We start from the raw sequence: 16,310 nt of genomic DNA, 5'->3' as shown, positions 1-16,310 counted from the left end.
GCATGCAGCTTGAGCGAATTCCCTTAGAAAGATCAAAAAGAAAGGGGTAGTGGATTAGATCCAATAGATTCCCAAAAGGCAAGGCCGCCGCCATCCATCATAGTGATGCCTCTAGACATTCGCAGCAAAACAAAGCGAGAGAAAAAAGAAACCCCTAACGTGTATGGTCCCCAAAAAAGCCACCCAACTCCCACAGGACCGGTTGCCCTAGAATCCAATGCAGTGAAGTATCCTGAATTCAATATCGGTCCGTTATTCCAGGTCCATTTAAACAATGCGCCACGACTGCCTTACTCTCATACACTCAAACGGATCGAATATCTGCCCTATCTGACACGGTGGTTTTAATCTGAAGTATCCTCAGTATTCCATCCCACCAAAACTCTGGTTTCTGACCAGGGTGGCCCGTTCCAGGCTGGCACGGGGAAGTTGCTCGTGAGAACGACTGCGGCTGTGGCTCGTGCTAGGGCGGCTGCACTCGCCGTCCTCGATGGCACTCATGATGTCTTTTGGGACAGAAGGATCATCCCGAATGAGATGGATAAACCAGGCGGAAATCATCACTGTGAGGCCGCCGAGCGCCATCACAATGGCCATGCTGTGGTCGCCCGGAGTCCCGCGAGGCTTTTGGAAGATGCGAAAGATGATGCTGCTAACCACCGTGGCAATAATTTGTGGCGCTGCAATGGCCATGTTGTGGATTCCTAGAATTACACCGGCTTGGTCTTCTTCTTCCTCGCCGGCTCCGCCAACCTCGCGTTCTCGGTTCTCGTCCGACGAATAACCGTCCAGCGAGGCTATATGCTCACGGCTGGGCGACGGAGACTGCTGCTTCTGACCGCGCCGAAGTTCGTCGCGGCGAGAAATCTCGGCACTGATGATGGCCCATGGTGCCCAGAGGGTCAGAGCCCAGGTGATGCCCACAAGCCCGATGAGCACCGTGGCAGCAGCAACCGTCCGGACAAAAACGGTGCACAGCATACTGCCTGTGAAGAGGATCTGAGAAAACATCCAGGCACGGCGAAGTGTGAAACCAGGGATGACCAGATAGTCCAACCACGACTTCTGCTCCTCCTCATACTCCCCGTCGCTGGAGCCCTCGATACCGGCAGTCTGGTTATCGTAGGTTGGCATGATAAAGAACGGAAGGAAAACGTTTGTGGCCAGGCTGGTGATGGCAAAGATGAGCAGCGCAAATGTCCCTTCCCGCGTGGCTCGTTCGTACAGCTCATCCAACTCTTCCGGCGTCATGTGGGGGTTTCTCTCGAGAAAGGGCTCGGCGTAGATCTCTCCGATAAACGACGACGTGTAGAATAGCATGGGGAAGAAGCCGATCCAGGCGAAGAACTGGACTTCGCAGACCTTTCTGGTCTGTGGCGGCAGCCTCTTGATGGAGGTGAATATCTTTCGGAAGAAGGGAAGAACGCCAGCCTTGTCCTTTGGGGGAGGACCCTCCAGGCGAGGATCCCTCTCGCGGATCAGAAGGCAGGTTGCAACTACCGTGGCGAAAAGGGAGATGCTGGCTATTGCACAGAGCTCCTTAAATTGGGAGTCGCCGAGCCACCAGAACGTCTTGGTTAGGTTCGCATAGCCAGCCATGTAGCCAATAATATTGCCAAACCCGACAAATCTGCTTGCCATGGAATTTGCAACCTCTTCATGCGCAATAGTGTCAGCATGTTGACACCGTGGTCAGAGAAAAGAAGTGGGTAAACTGACCTTGCTGATGGGTGGGTGCGCAGTCGACAATGAAGGCGCGAATAGCTGCTTGCACTAAGGCAGCAGCAAGTTAGTACCGTGGCTTACTCTCTGATGCGCCAGAAATACGTACCGGTGTTGATGGCAAAGTCCAGTATATATACCCAGAGAACTGCCGTGACAATGATGCAAAGCTTGACGCCCTGCGACTCGACCGAGGCGCCGAAGATGCCGAGGAAGCCGCCGACGATTTCGCGCGTCCAGCCAAGAATCATCAGAGAAAGCATAGTAGCAACGGTACCTCCGAGCATGAAAGGCTTCCGCTTCCCCCAACTGATTCGACACTGGTCGCTCAGCATGCCGACGTAGGGCTGAACCAGGGTGCCCGAGAGGGGGCCGGCAATCCAGACCAGCGCCATGAGAGACTTGCTCAGGCCGAGAGACAGCAAGTAGGGCGATCCGGCGGACATCTCGACAGACCAAGCAATCTGGAGGCCGCCAATGCTCATGGTAAGGAGGATGAGATACCATATGCTCTTGGTGGCTTGGTGCACGTCGACGGCACCAGCCGCCGGGCCGTCGATAAAGCCATCGCGTTCATTAGAGACTGGGGAGAGGAGTGGCGATTGCTCATTGATCCCATCTGGGTCGACGGTCCGCTCTTCACGTGTGTGCCCGTTAGCCCCGTCTTGAGGCACATTGCTTGTCCGTTTGGGGAGCTCGTTGGAGGGGGATTGGGGTTTGTCGCCTGCGGGGCGGGCCCGGCGAAGAGGTCCTGCTGACGACGACGTCATGCGGATGGAAGAAGAGGAAATACGGCTCGTTGTCGTCGCTGGCGAGCCCGCTTAGGCCGTTGTCGATAGTCTTATCTGATCTGTTCGAACTCCAGGAGGAGCGGTGGATTCTTAGCCGATGTGGATGTCTGGACGACGTCGGGTCGCGCGGCAGCCGCGAGTGATGGGTTCGCCGGCTGAGACGGCGAATAAAGTGGACTGCGTCGACTCGGGAATGCAGCAATTGGGCTAGGCAAAAGTCGACAAAGAGAGCGCCGTCGATCAAGTGCGAGACAGACAAGTTGTCTTGGACGGTCCGGAGCCTCGGGTGACGGGTGAGCTCGACTCGATGTCGATGGGGTTCGTCACGCGGTCGAGTAGAACAATGCCACGAGACCGCCGTAGGCAGGATTGGTGCGACAGGCGAGGCAGCTAGGCACCAGTAGGTGGTTGAGGGCAACCAACTAATAATAACAGGGCGGAGAAGACTGGACAGCGGGCCGCCTTCTAGATAACCAAGCCGAGAGAGAGACCAGTACCGATTGCATAGAAGCCCTACCTACCGGACGTTTGCTTTGGACGGGGGCAAATGGCGGCGGGAGACGAGGCCACACGGTGACCTGGATGGCCTGGTGTGTCTGGTCTGGGCGTGCAGTGCAGCCGCAGCGGCCAGACGGGAAGCAACCAACCTAAGCGGGGAGGTCAGTGCAGCGGGGTCCTGAGTACCTGACGTAGTGAACGGATACCTCGACTTGGGGAAGGTCGTTCAACTCCGCATTCGGGCGGGCCAACGAGGTAGGTTGACAGTTCCAGCATGGAAGGAGCCTAGACTTGGGTGGTGAGGGACTCAACTGAATACCGGGCAGATTGGAAAGAAAACATGTAGTAGGGATGCATTTCAACCAGCCGTTGAAGGGATCAACGGAGACATTTGATTCTCATCTCGTCTTCCAACTGTGCAGTTGCTCTGCTGACACAGTTGACTGAGCCGCCAATGATTAATTACCTACGCCACAGCTTCCAGTTCCCAACAGCTCTCGATTACGAGCCACGCCCCGGTCAAGAGCAGTCAGCATGGTCAAGTGTTGAAACGAATGCGCCATGCTGACCTCTGACCTCTGCCTTCTGTGTATTATTGTACGTAAGTTAGAACCTACTAGTGAGGTGTCGTGGGCTTCACAGTTAGATTTTCGGGCTGAGCCAACCTGGCATCAAAAGCAGGAGAGCGGAGTCCTGAGGTGCCAAGCCGGGCCCCCTTCCTCACATCCTGGAATCCGCGTCCCAGTGTGGCTTGCCTCCAAGCTCGCTGGGATTGGGTGGCTGGGGGCTGTGGCACAACGACACTACTGCGTAGGTAAGGTACGTACCCGGCTAAGCGACGGCAAGCTGGCGACTTCAGCATCTGAAATCCAAATCCAAATCCAATGCCAACGCCAGCGCCGCCATCCGACTAGACGGCAGACTTTAAGGGCCCATTTGATGCCTTCTCTCCCGCGCCGCAGCTCTCTCGTGAGCGCCGTTACTCTCCAAAATCGCTCTCGACGGTCTCAGCCCAGCTGCGTTCCGAACCGAGCCCGCGACATCGGTTACAATGTTCGCGACTCTGTTTGCCCGCTCTGCCTGGGAGCTTGCGAGTACGCCATCCTGCCCATCCCCATCCATGCCATATGGCTTATGCCTCTCCCCGCCGCGCCCTGCGCTCGTTGGGAACATTGCCGCCGCTAACACTATGCCACAGAGAGAGCTGAAGAGACTGATCCTGACGGTGGTAGGAGCCTCCTGAGTCTAGATAGATCCCTTGCGACGCCACGCAAGCCTCCAGCAACTAACTCTCCGTGGCAGACCCCGACCAGCCCGCCAAGAACGAAATCAATTCATCATGGGCGCTGTTCATGGTGATCATGCTACTAGTCGTGGCTTTCTTCACCAGTTACACCATGCAGCAGAGGAAAATCACTGCCGTCCATGAGACCGTCATTTCAATCTTTGCTGGTACGTCCCGTCACCGCGGTTCAGCTTGCGCGTCCCTGGCCTGGCTAACGTGACCTCCTTAGGCATGACGGTCGGGTTGATCTTGCGCATCGCTGGCGTCGAAGCAATCCGAGATATCCTTAGCTTCGACTACCAGATCTTCTTCAACATTCTCCTGCCGCCTATCATCCTCTCGTCGGGCTACGAGCTTCACCAAGCCAACTTCTTCCGCAACATTAGCACCATCTTAACATTTGCTTTTGCCGGAACCTTCATCTCAGCCGTCGTGATCGGTGTGCTGCTGTGGCTTTATGCTATACTCCCAGTAGAGCAAATCACACTGAGTTGGATCGATGCCATCTCGGTCGGCGCAACTCTGTCGGCCACCGATCCTGTCACCATCCTCGCCATCTTCAACTCATACAAGGTAGACCCCAAGCTCTACACTATCATTTTTGGCGAGTCGATCCTCAACGATGCCATTGCTATCGTCATATTCGAGTCGGCTCAAAATGCCGACAATGGCGGCAAGATTGGCGTCTGGAGTCTCTTCAACGGCGTCTGGTTCTTCTTGTCCGAGTTCTTTGGTAGTTTGCTCATTGGTGCTGCCGTTGGTATCATGGTCGCCCTCGGCCTCAAGTATACCTATGTCAGGCGATACCCCAACACCGAGAGCTGTCTCGTTCTGCTCATCGCGTACGGCACCTACTACTTTTCTCAGGCTGTCAAGATGTCCGGTACGTAACCCAGCATAACTTCGTGGGGCCCGCCTAGTGTATTTCCTCTGCTAATACCGACATAGGTATCGTGTCCCTGCTATTCTGCGGCATAACGCTTAAACATTACGCCTATTTCAACATGTCGAGGCGCACGCAACTGACGACTAAATATATGTTGCAAGTCCTCGCACAGCTAACCGAAAATTTCATTTTCATTTACCTTGGCCTGTCTTTATTCACGGACACCAAACTTGTATACCGACCGCTGTTCATCATCGTTACTGTAATGGCTGTATGCGTGGCCAGATGGATGGCCGTCTTCCCTCTGTCATGGGCCATTAATTGGTTCATCCGCTACCGCGCGCGCCGCCAAGGCAAAGAAGCCAGCGACGAACTGCCGTTCAATTACCAGGCGATGCTGTTCTGGGCGGGTCTGCGTGGAGCGGTGGGCGTCGCCCTGGCGGCATCGCTCAAAGGCAAGGATGACGCTGCCCTCAAGGCTACCGTCCTGGTTGTGGTGGTCCTTACGGTGATCATCTTTGGAGGTACCACTGCTCGCATGCTCGAGATTCAAGGCATCCGCACTGGAGTAGTTGAGGAAGTCGACTCAGATGACGAGTTCGACATTGAGGCAGTTGGCGGAGGATTATTCAAACGCGCTGACACCGGCATTGGGTATAACCCTCGCAGCCGCAGCCGTGGATCGGCTCTACCCCTCGGCGCTATTAACGGGAGCAGAGCGGGTAGCCGTTCCAGAAACGGCTGGGCATCGGGCCACCGGTCGCCCAACGTTCCCAGGCCAGGCAGTCGAAGTCGAAAGGACTTGAGGAACGACGCGGACGAGTTGGAGAGATCTGAGCTTCTCGGAGCTTTGGGCAACAACACGGACTCGGAGATCGGGAGTGACATTGACACATCCGACCTCCCGCCTCCGGCTCCAAGGAGGAGATCCAGCCCGATGCCTCCAGGGGCCACGGGCGCGGCCGTAAGTAGTGGCGAGAGCTACGTCGGTGGGAGCCTAGTCCAGCCTGCGGCGGAGGGCGTCCCGCCCCTGACTGCTAGTGCTGCCATCCGTCAGCTCTTCAGCACCGAGGATCCGTCAGCTCTGTTCAGGCAACTAGACGAGGATTATATCAAGCCGAAGCTGCTGCTCGATGGGAGCAATGGGAGGAATGGTGGCTCGGGATCTCACTAAAAGATCGCAGTTCCCTGTTCTTGTTTTGTCTTTTCGTCGCTGGACCTTTGATCAAAAAATTATACGAGTAAAGGGTTGCATTGCAATCCCCTATTCGGCTGCGGTGCATATAGGGATTTCCGGAGGTTACTCAGACCTGCTTCGGGCATGAATGGCGTTTTTATTTCTCTTTTCACGGCGGACTGGAGATTTCGGTAATGATGCCTGGACGGAAATGGTCCCGTGCGTTCCCATTTAGTATTCAAGCCGGGAGCTCTGTCAAGATGTGATGATAATTGTACGCTGGATGTAGATGGGTGGTATTTTTTTTCTTGCTATTGTATAGCAGCAGTGACCACCAATGGAGCAAATTATAAATAACGAGAAACGTTGACCAAGCTTAAAGACTTGATCTTTATTACGTTATTGCATCTTGATGAGGCTTGCAGTGTACTACTCAACACGGTGTACAAGTCGGCTTCCTCTCTTAGGAGTCGTAAGGCAGGCAGGTATTATAATGCATTTACACAGGCAGCTTGTCTTTGATTTTGCTACCACTTGCGATAATCACCGCCGCTCTATATATAAAACATACAAACCCTCCTACAGCCGCCGCCATCACGATATTGTGCCCAGGTTTTGCTTCGAGTCTCAAATTCGCATTTAGGCTCGCCCCAGCCCGCTCAATCATAGTTAGACTAGTTATACAAAAGAAAAGTGAAGAAAAGAATACAGAAAAAAAAGCAAAAGACACCCAATGGTAACACAGTCTCACCGCGTCTTCTGGTATGGTATCTTCAGCCTGTCCATGGGGATGGCCAGGACTTGCTGTGCTTGTTGACTTCGTTTCTCCGTGGTTACCCATCTTGCCCTATCGTCCCACTCTCTATACGCCGCTTAGATGCCAAAACCAACAAGGTCCCTCCCTCCCTAAAGGCAGAACCAGAGTAGAAGAAAAATGCGTCCACTGTCGTAAATGTATACCGAAAAGAAATCCAGAAACTCGGACAAATGCCAGTATGGTACACCACAAATTGCAAATTTCGAGACATGGGTCCAGCTGAAGGTTTACGCAGAAAATGTAACTCAAACGCTGCCCCTTAGCCGTTGTTTGCGCGCCAGCCAATCGCCAAGCATATTATCAAGTTGCTTTTATCACCCGTTAGTAACCGCATTGCTAGATGAAGGATGCTTCCACTCAGACTTACTGTTGTTATCTCGGCCAGTTTTGCATTCTGCTCCTTGAAAAGGGATCCAGCGACGGGGTGGTCGGAACCAGCGGGTTCAACGTCTGTCTTGTCATAGACCACGACGAGTAGGTCGCGGATGTCGGATCCTGAGTCAAAGAAGGCACGGAGGTTTACATCGTTCCAAGTAGGTGCCGTCGCGGTCGAGGTTGACGTTGTTATGGAATCCTGGTGGCCCAAGTCCCCATCGTCGTGCTCGATCAGCTCTGGCGAAGGCGTGGATCTTGTAGACGAATGGTCCTCCTCCTGACTCGATGTGTCTCCCATCAGTGGCGGTGGATTACTGATCGGCGACACCTCAACAGGCGATTCGGACAGCCGCTCCGCATTCTGCTGGAGTTGCATTGTGTTGACCGGTGCAACTCGTCCCAGTTGCGCTGCCCCCGATGCGGGTTGGGAGACTTGGTAGTTGTCTGTAAAATTGCCTTGAATCGGTTGCTGTTGCAACTGTGGCTGCAGCTGCGTCTGCGGCTGCTGTCGTGTCTGCTGGTACTGGTATTGTTGTTGTTGATATGGCTGCCTCGAGGACTCAAGGGTACCTGGTGCTTGGTGTCCTGGCTCAGGCGTGATGTCCTCATCCGAGTCAAAATCGGCCATATCCACACGCGATTTCGTCTGTATCGCCTTTTGAGGGCGGTCTTCCTCATTAAGCGTCCTTGGCGGGGTATTTCTGGACGTCGCCGGTCTGTCTTCCACCCTGCCCGTGTCTGGTGACCGAACTTGGCTGAGAATCTGCTCTTGAACGCTCACCTCCGGAGATTCCTTGATACCCGGGTTGACTATCCTCATCGAAGCCGGAGGCACATTTGCCACGTTGTTCACTTTCCCTTCGGATAAGATAGCAACAATATCCATACCAGAATCTTTTGGAGAGCTGAGGTTGGGCTTCCTCGTAGGAGACGGTTCAATGCGCGGCTGTTGCTTCTGCAGCTTGCTGGACTGCCTTTGAGGGCCCTTTTCGGGTGATATTTGTGCTTCCTCATCATCCATCTCCCTATCCTGTATGTCGGCATCCATGGACGGCTTGCCGAATGAGTCGTCATCTTCTTCTCCTCTAGCCTTCTTTTCTTTACGGGAGAAGAAGCTCCGAATCGCACTTGGCTTCTTCTCTTTTTCCTTCTTGTCCTTCTTTTTTCTTTCCTCCTTACTTGGACTGTCTTTCTCCAACTTATCCAGACTCACGCGCTGCTTCAACTCCCTAGAGTCGCCTGAAGATCTTAGCGCGTTGTCATCGCGCAGGAGGTTCGGAGTCAGGGTGATTTTCTTGGTCTCGACAGTGTCATCTTTGAAGAACGAGTCTCTAACAGTACCGTCGCTCGTCTTCTTCGGCCCGTCGGCGACTTTAGTCTCAAATATCTCCTCGCTGGTTCGGAGTCCGCCCTTGCCCGCCGTAGTATCAGCCTCGCCGACATCTTGTCTTGTTAGTTCTATCTTGGTCTCCTTTTGCTGTGACCTCGGCTTCAACGGTTCAACTTTGGCCGTTTCATCATCAAGCTCTTGCTCGGCACCAGCTTGCGCCGATTGCTGTACAAGTTGTTGCTGTTGAGCAAAATACTCTGCTTCGACATCCTCTTCTTCAGTCGAGTAGTCATTATCCGAGTAGTCGACATATGTGTTTCCAGCAAATTGGACAGTCTTGGCCTTCCTCCTCTTCATGGCAGACTTTAGAGGGTTTCGTGATTTCTCTGCCTGATCACCAAGCATAGTGGCCGACAGCTGCTGGGAAGTTAGTCTTGGTTAATGGGAGCCCCATTATACACTTAACCTACGTCTATGTTCCGGTGCTTGTTCAGTCGAGCCAGCCTCTCTGTCGGCGTTTCAATGTGTTCCGCTGGCAGATAACCTAAGAGGCACAGGGTCAGAACCAGGTTGGCCACTACACGGAGGCCATGAGATCCCGTGGCGTACCTATGCTGCTGTCTTTGACAATTCTAACTAACCACCAATAGCTGTTGCTGTCGTCCAGCAAGACCATGGTGTCGCCCTTGGTGGCGTTCGCCTGCCCCTCGACGGTCGCAACGAAAGTATGGAGGGCGTAGACAAACTCAAAGTCGATATCCTCTGTGTCTTGTAAGCATTCGCCACCCCAGCCGGAGTCGAGAAATCTTGGTTCATCAACGATAGAAAAGTCGCCATCATCATCTTCATCAGATTCGTAGGCTATAGTCATTCCGCCGTGATCCTGATCTTCGTCGGTTATGTTGTCCTCGGCATGATTCTCGTCGTCTTGCAGGGTCTGCGACGCAGAAAGATCCGTCACCGACTTGCGGTCGTCTGATGCCCGTGGATTTGGTAATGAGAGCATTGTCTGGTTATATTTCGTATTTTCTCCAGTTTTGAAATCAGACGCCCGAGCTTGGGCCACGCTTACAGACAAATTGTCTGGGGAGAGGTCGTCCTCTGTGGGCCCGTCTAGGGTATTCAATGGAGGTTCGTCGGCCGAGTCGTGCGGTTCAAACTCACCGTAGAGATGATGATGACGACAAGGAGATGCAGCAAACAGCACACCCGCCTGCTGGACAGGGTGGTTCAGCGGCAGATGATCAGGCTGATCAAAGTACGGGGAAGAGGACCTCGCTGAGCTGAGCACATGGAAAGCCTCGGGGCTGCCCGAGGCTAACCGGGAAACATAGTCGGACCTGTCCGACCGAACGCGCGGAAGGGTGAAAATAGACCCACCGTCTTCAATTGAGGGCGAACTCGAAATCTTGTCCATCATATCATCGTCCATATCGACGTCGGTCTCGCCATCAAGGTCGCCGTCGTCAGCCTCGTGGCCGGAGATGCCGCCATTCTGGGCGATAGCCAGGGCATCCTGCTGGGAACCGGTCTGCATGGCGTTGTGGGCGCCGTTTGGCTGGCCGTTGGGTCGGCTGATGGGGTGGTCGGCAGTGTAATTTTGCTGCTGCTGCTGCTGCTGGCGATTAGCGTCGTCGCCGTTCCACGAGGGACGAGGGCTGTGTAGCTGATCTTCGGCCGTCTCTGTCGCGATCTTGTGAAGGGTCTCGGCTTGGTGAGGAGCCAGCAACCCGTCGGCGGCGGGCTTGTGATATCCCTGGGTAAGTGGTGCGTCGTGCGCTTGAAGATCAATCGTGTCTGGACAAATAGGGACGGGTTAGAGAAAAAGCGTCTGACATCCAGGGGAACGTCAAGGGAAGGCTGAGCGAGCGGAAATCAAGAAAGCCAAAAATCGCTCGGCCCCAGTCCAGTACCCAGCACCCATCCCCCCGGCGCCCAGCCACAAACGAACCGGGCCACAACCAACCCAGATTCATCAAAGGAGACGCGAGATTGAACTAGGTGCAGCACATACCAGCGCGAATAATCGTTGGCCTTGTCATGATGAATGGAATGGCTCCCGCATGAAACCCCAGCGGAGATCGCAAGTGTTGTTCCCGAAAGAGTTTATCAAGACAGGGGTCGCCTTGCACCCGGTTTTGTCGCAAACACTCGCCGCCGTCACACTTTCAGCCGCCGTTGCTCGAGACCAAAAAAAAAAAAGGAAAACCTAAATAAGGCGGTTGACCCCTTGACGCTTCCAAGTGGGAATGGCCTAGAGGAGTAGGGAGGCTGGCGAGAGGGGGAATCCTCTTTCGATTGCTTGGCGTTATGGCCGTAGCGTCAATTCCACCAGACTCCAGAGAGCTGATATGATGGATACCCGCCGAGTCGCCGACGCTTATTCTCCGTCAGTGTTCCTCCTTGTCCGCAATCCCACAATGAGTGGTGGAGAGGTGGCGTTTGTACGAGTGCCAATTCTTCGTTCAAGCCTGTGGCTAATGGACGGGCGGTGGCGGCCGATCAGAATCCTCTGAATCTCAGGGAAAAGAATAAAAAAGACTGCGGGTGAAACAATGCTAATCGTTTGGCCCCCCGCGTCTCGACAGGGCACTGCGCCAGAATTGTAGAATCTTTTGGCGTCGTTGTTTTAACTATGCGTGGGTCGGTGCCAAAGGAAGCCACCCAAGTATAGGTAGACAATACAATGATAGATGTGAAGATCAAAAGAAATTGAGCGAGATGTGCACACGAGTACGGAAGTAAGAGGCCAAGTTGGCTCTTGGCACCACGCCCAAGGAATACAGGAAGGAGCGAAAGGCCTACGAGGAAGGTGCAGTAATCATCATTGGATCAAATCTTTGACAGCGGCACTGATGCGGACAGATGCAGATGAGCGGCCCTCCGTTGGTACAGAATACGGATACTCAACCCCCCCCCCAAATTGACATGGTCCCGGCGCCTGCAAGTGACTTGGGAAGGGGCTGTCAAGCAAAAAAAAAAAAAAGTGAGCTGGGGCTGTGGATGAAACACTTTTCCTGCAGGGGAGTCTGCCGGGGTGGAGGGCTCCCGTCCAATATGGGCGGGACAATCCATCGTTCGATTGGATCGCTGCCAAAGGTCTCTCATCCGCAAAATCAGGCATAGAGGTACGGAAGTGCCTTTCAAAAGTTTTGCGCAGTGCCAAGAAAGCCACCCTCTTTAATTACATACGACCCTGGCCATCTTGGCCCCCTAGCTCCTTATTCTTTTCCGGCCCTCTCGATACTCGTTACCTCCTTCGCACTTTATTACCTGTTGTATATGCTCAACAATCCTTTCAATCCAGGCTTGAATACGCTGCTGAGTAAGTTTTTCGTTCCAGCAATGTTCCCATGCTCGAATAGCCTCAGCCCTGCTTTTTGGGGCTCCCTTTTTGGTTGTTTCTCTCTTCATCCAGAACCAACAAGGCTCTATCATATTAAGATCAGGTGAGTTACCTGGCCAGAGGAGGCGGAGTACCTGATGAATATCGTATATACGCTGTTGAGCGCGATGAGCGTGTGCGCCAGCCTTATCCTCCTGAACAAGCGTATTCGGCCCACAGCTTTTGGCGAAAGGGATAAGCTTTGGTATAAGGATCTTGGTTTGATAGCGATACCAGTCGATGCCTCCCTTGGATTCTCGTACGAGTTTGCCGTTCGCTTTGTTCCATCGCCATTGTGGTTTTCTGCCTCGTTTCGTAACCAAAGAGAGCCTTCCCATTTTGGTATCCAACTCCCACTCTTCACGCATTATTGGTTCCAACTCCTTATTCCATTCCTCAAGATCCTTCTCAGCTTGCTCCTTTTCAGCCTTTGTTTCCGGAAGCCAACAATGGCAAGGCCCCTTTTGATCGTACGAAAAGCAACCCCAAAACATAAACTCCGAATATCCTTTCCACCGTTCACGAATACAGCTTTTAAGAAAACGCTCATCAGCTTTCCTCCAAATACGATATCCTCCTCGGCGATGAAGTAATACAATAGAAGTTTCATCAGACCAAATAACACGTTTCCAATCTTCTAAAGTCCAATCTTTATGATCAAGACACCACTTCAGTCGTTCCTCCTTCATCTTCTTCGTCAATCCAGGCTTCCTCGTTGGCTTCGTTTTGTTGAATCCTGCTAATTTGAGGATCCTCCAGATTGTGATAGCTGAGATGTCGAGGCCCTCGGTACTGAGCTCACCGGCCAGATCAGCACAGGATTTCTCACGGCCATATCGATCTTTGCGAACCTTGGCGATAACCTTCTCGGTATTTTCGGGGGTGTGTTTTCGTGGACGGCCAGAGCAGGGGCATCTTCAACCCATTCATCCTTAATAATTAAGGGCCGTATATTTGGATCAAATCCACGCTCAATAGCCCTGGCATATATTCGATTGACGGTACTAACGGAAACCCCGGTTTGTGCAAAGACATCGGCCGAAGAAAGGCCCACAATAGGAGATTTGAGGGTAACTATAAGCGCACGCATGGAAATATCTGTATTTGGCGACATCTTGATCGTTGTGTTGACTGTTGAGCTGTGGAAGCGGGGTTGAGGGGTAAGATTACGTGGCCAAACCAGATGTGGTGTGGTCGCTGATCATTCAGCTAAAGGGGTGTGGCTGGCTTGGCATTGCGCAAAACTTTTGAAAGGCACCTCCGTACTTTCAGGCTGAGAGCGAGCTTCCCGCTAGAAAGACCCGATGAACGCCAGTGGAGGGGAATAAAGGGCTCGGGGGATGGCCAGGGTGCTGCGCTGGGCCTGACCAGCCAGGCAGTCAACCCAAGCATCCACTTCCCCGCCTCAACTCCCGCATTCAATCGAGTGATCCCAGCTCTCTGCACCATTGCCCGCATTATTATTCGTGAGAGATTACCAAACGAAGAACCTCAAATCCATTGAAGGGCGCCTTCTACTACGAGCGGAGTGGAAGACGAACGGATATGGCAGCATGACTACCAGCTGCTGGGAGAGCAGCAATTTGCGTGGTGTCGACGTCGGTTGTCGATGGATTGACGACTAATATAGGCCCATTGGGCTTCTTTGGGTCGCAAGGCGAGGTGGAAGGGCATGTGATGTGTCGATTAGGAGCACCCGCAACCTTTATAGCCAATGCCAACATGATCTAATGAGGTATTGGGTATCCGTAACGTGTTCAGTGCCCCAGCTAAGGTTACCCCACTCCTCAAGTCGTCGATGGCGCCCCAGGATCGCCGCAATGCTTTTACCGCGATACACCGAGACTAAATCAATGGCTTTACAGTAAAATGCCCCCATCGCTTTGGGCATCGTTATCTGCCGAGTCTCAACCTAATTTTGAACCGAAAGGCCCTGTTCAAGCGCCGTGAGCAAACTCACTACCGGGTAGGATGGAGCAAGTCACAGATGAAGCAGCAATCATCACATCCATAACAGGTTAGGAAGACAGCTGTCATCCAACCAGGGCGCTGCTAAGAGCCATTGGCGCCACATTTCGCTCTCAAGGCTCAAGGTGATAGATATTTCGGAGCATTGACTGTAGATAAGTCGAAATTCTCGTCACATTTTAAGCATCAGAGCTGGGAACCCTACGTGCTCAGACAGGGACCTATTCTAGTGGACTGCAGGAGCCGCGGCAGGCAGATGCACTGCCGGCCGGCAGGCGACCCCTTTCCGCCGCTTCGAGAATTGAGAAGTGTAATAGGACTATTACTACACATCTAAGAACAGGTAGGTAAGGTTCTTCGGCTTTGGACAGCAACGTACAACAACTCGCGTTTGTGACTTCGCCCAAGGGCCTTATCACATTGCTAGATTCTGTTGAGTTTTTATTTTATCACCCGTGGGAGCTACCGGGTACCTTGGGTATCCATATCTTCCTACCGTAGGTAAAGCACCTAAGTAAACGCCAAAGACATTCTGGAAGGTGATGTGTTACCGAAAAAGCCCGATGTAGAAACGAAGGCTATACCGCTATCCACCGGCTTCCACTGGGTCAGTCATTTCATTGCTGTACGGATAACAGGACATACCAACGCATCTACAATCACCACAGTATGATGTACCAAACCGTGTACGCCGTTATCAACTTGCCAACAGAGACAAAAATACCAAACGTCTCTGACTGTAACATAAGCGGGCAACTTGTCAAAAAGCCTTCCGATCTCCAGTGTCAAGTCTGTGCCATGATGATGGCCGTGTATCCAGGTAACAGTGAATGAATGTCCAGGAAAGCTCTGGCCCGTCATCAGCAAGTATACATGGCTATGATAGAGCCTCTTATGAGAAATATAAAAAAACCGTCTTCTTGGTTCAACATAGACCTGATATTTCACGGGCTGCTACAGATGATTTATACTCCGTATTCGGGGCCCTTTCCGTGCTGCTCCATAAACTCAATTTTCAAGCCCCGTCTGACGGAAGGTTAGCCGCAAGCAAGGGGTGGTTCCCGAATTTAGTGCTGCTGACTGTGGTGACCTACCTTACTAGGTACCCAAGGTAATCAGAGAAACGAGACTAAAAAGACAAAAAATGAGATCCCACAGTCAATAATGCAGCCCGCAGCCTACGGACTTGTTTGCCATTGGATTTTGATCCCAACTATTGAGCCCGTGCCCCAAGACGCGGTTGGTTATTTTTCTTCCGCTCTGGGCTATTGCTGTTGTCATCCTCGCTAAGCCAGGGGCCGAGAGCATGGTCAGCGCCGTGAGCTCACGAAATGCCAACAACCAGGAGTCTCTTGAGAGGAATTAAATCCATTTCTGGCATTTGCGTAAGCGGAGCGTGGCGCTAATGCTGGCGACAATGCCAGCCCCCTGCAGTTTCTAGCAAATGTCAGCTTTGAACACATCATGTTCTGAACATATTCCGCACAGCACCCAGGGCTTACCGAGGTATGTGGGTGCCATGGGCGGCGTCTCCATGCTTGACTTGAGGCGGCAGTGAGATAATGGTTACCAGCCCAATTTGGCCCGGGCCGCACGGAGAATACAGCCCACTCCCGATTTTTTGTTAGCAGGTCACTTTCCAAGATGTGCAGCCAGGCGGCTTGCTCCGAAGCATTTCCCACGAGGGAGGCGGTAGCTCTTTTGGATCCCCCGATAGAAGCTTAAGATCTTATATATCTTCAAAGACATCCTGATAATGACAGACTTTTGTAGGCTGGTTGTATTTTCCAAACATACAGCTTCCCAAGTACCGCACCAACAATTATTCAGGGTTTAGACCTTAGAGTAGCTGAGTAGCCATAGGCGAGGCACAGGTTGAGGAAATGTCTTAGCCATTCGACCGCGGAAGGCTGCCAGCGCCGCACTGCAAAGGTTTTAATACATTGCCGGTGCATGAGAAGATCGGTTCAATAAGCTGAAGCCTGAACAGACAGAGTAAGGTAAGCCAAAATGCGGCAGCTATGTCCCCGTACGGAGGGCGTTCACGCATAAACACTAGGCAATTCCAGCTGAGCG

General features: G+C 52.8%; 4 protein-coding genes across 4 annotated transcripts; 1 reads left to right on the top strand and 3 right to left on the bottom strand.

Moving 5' to 3' along the window:
* Positions 1-360: 360 nt before the first annotated feature.
* B0T26DRAFT_643755 (MFS general substrate transporter) lies at positions 361-2,492 on the bottom strand (the record flags this gene model as incomplete). The annotated part of the gene is made up of 3 exons (XM_060437564.1): positions 361-1,655; positions 1,720-1,773; positions 1,832-2,492. 3 exons carry the CDS (start codon positions 2,490-2,492, stop codon positions 361-363), a joined length of 2,010 nt encoding a protein of 669 aa, XP_060298494.1.
* A 1,177-nt stretch (positions 2,493-3,669) lies between these two features.
* Positions 3,670-6,842, top strand: B0T26DRAFT_703237 (putative sodium/hydrogen exchanger protein). The gene is made up of 5 exons (XM_060441659.1): positions 3,670-4,105; positions 4,210-4,239; positions 4,314-4,463; positions 4,526-5,179; positions 5,245-6,842. Exons 1-5 carry the CDS (start codon positions 4,063-4,065, stop codon positions 6,354-6,356), a joined length of 1,989 nt encoding a protein of 662 aa, XP_060298493.1. The 5' UTR covers positions 3,670-4,062; the 3' UTR covers positions 6,357-6,842.
* B0T26DRAFT_226303 (uncharacterized protein) lies at positions 6,772-7,318 on the bottom strand. Its single transcript, XM_060433867.1, has one exon. The coding sequence runs from the start codon at positions 7,198-7,200 to the stop codon at positions 6,859-6,861; it is 342 nt and encodes a 113-aa protein (XP_060298492.1). The 5' UTR covers positions 7,201-7,318; the 3' UTR covers positions 6,772-6,858.
* A 103-nt stretch (positions 7,319-7,421) lies between these two features.
* Positions 7,422-10,923, bottom strand: B0T26DRAFT_739776 (uncharacterized protein; the record flags this gene model as incomplete). Its single annotated transcript, XM_060443759.1, has 5 exons — positions 7,422-7,484; positions 7,544-9,298; positions 9,352-9,425; positions 9,491-10,678; positions 10,896-10,923. The coding sequence occupies 5 exons, from the start codon at positions 10,921-10,923 to the stop codon at positions 7,422-7,424; spliced, it is 3,108 nt and encodes a 1,035-aa protein (XP_060298491.1).
* Positions 10,924-16,310: the final 5,387 nt, after the last annotated feature.

The sequence above is a fragment of the Lasiosphaeria miniovina genome (assembly GCF_030549165.1).
Source record: "Lasiosphaeria miniovina strain SMH2392-1A chromosome Unknown B0T26scaffold_3, whole genome shotgun sequence".
Lineage (NCBI taxonomy): Eukaryota > Fungi > Ascomycota > Sordariomycetes > Sordariales > Lasiosphaeriaceae > Lasiosphaeria > Lasiosphaeria miniovina.
This window is presented reverse-complemented; position numbering and strand designations above follow the sequence as displayed.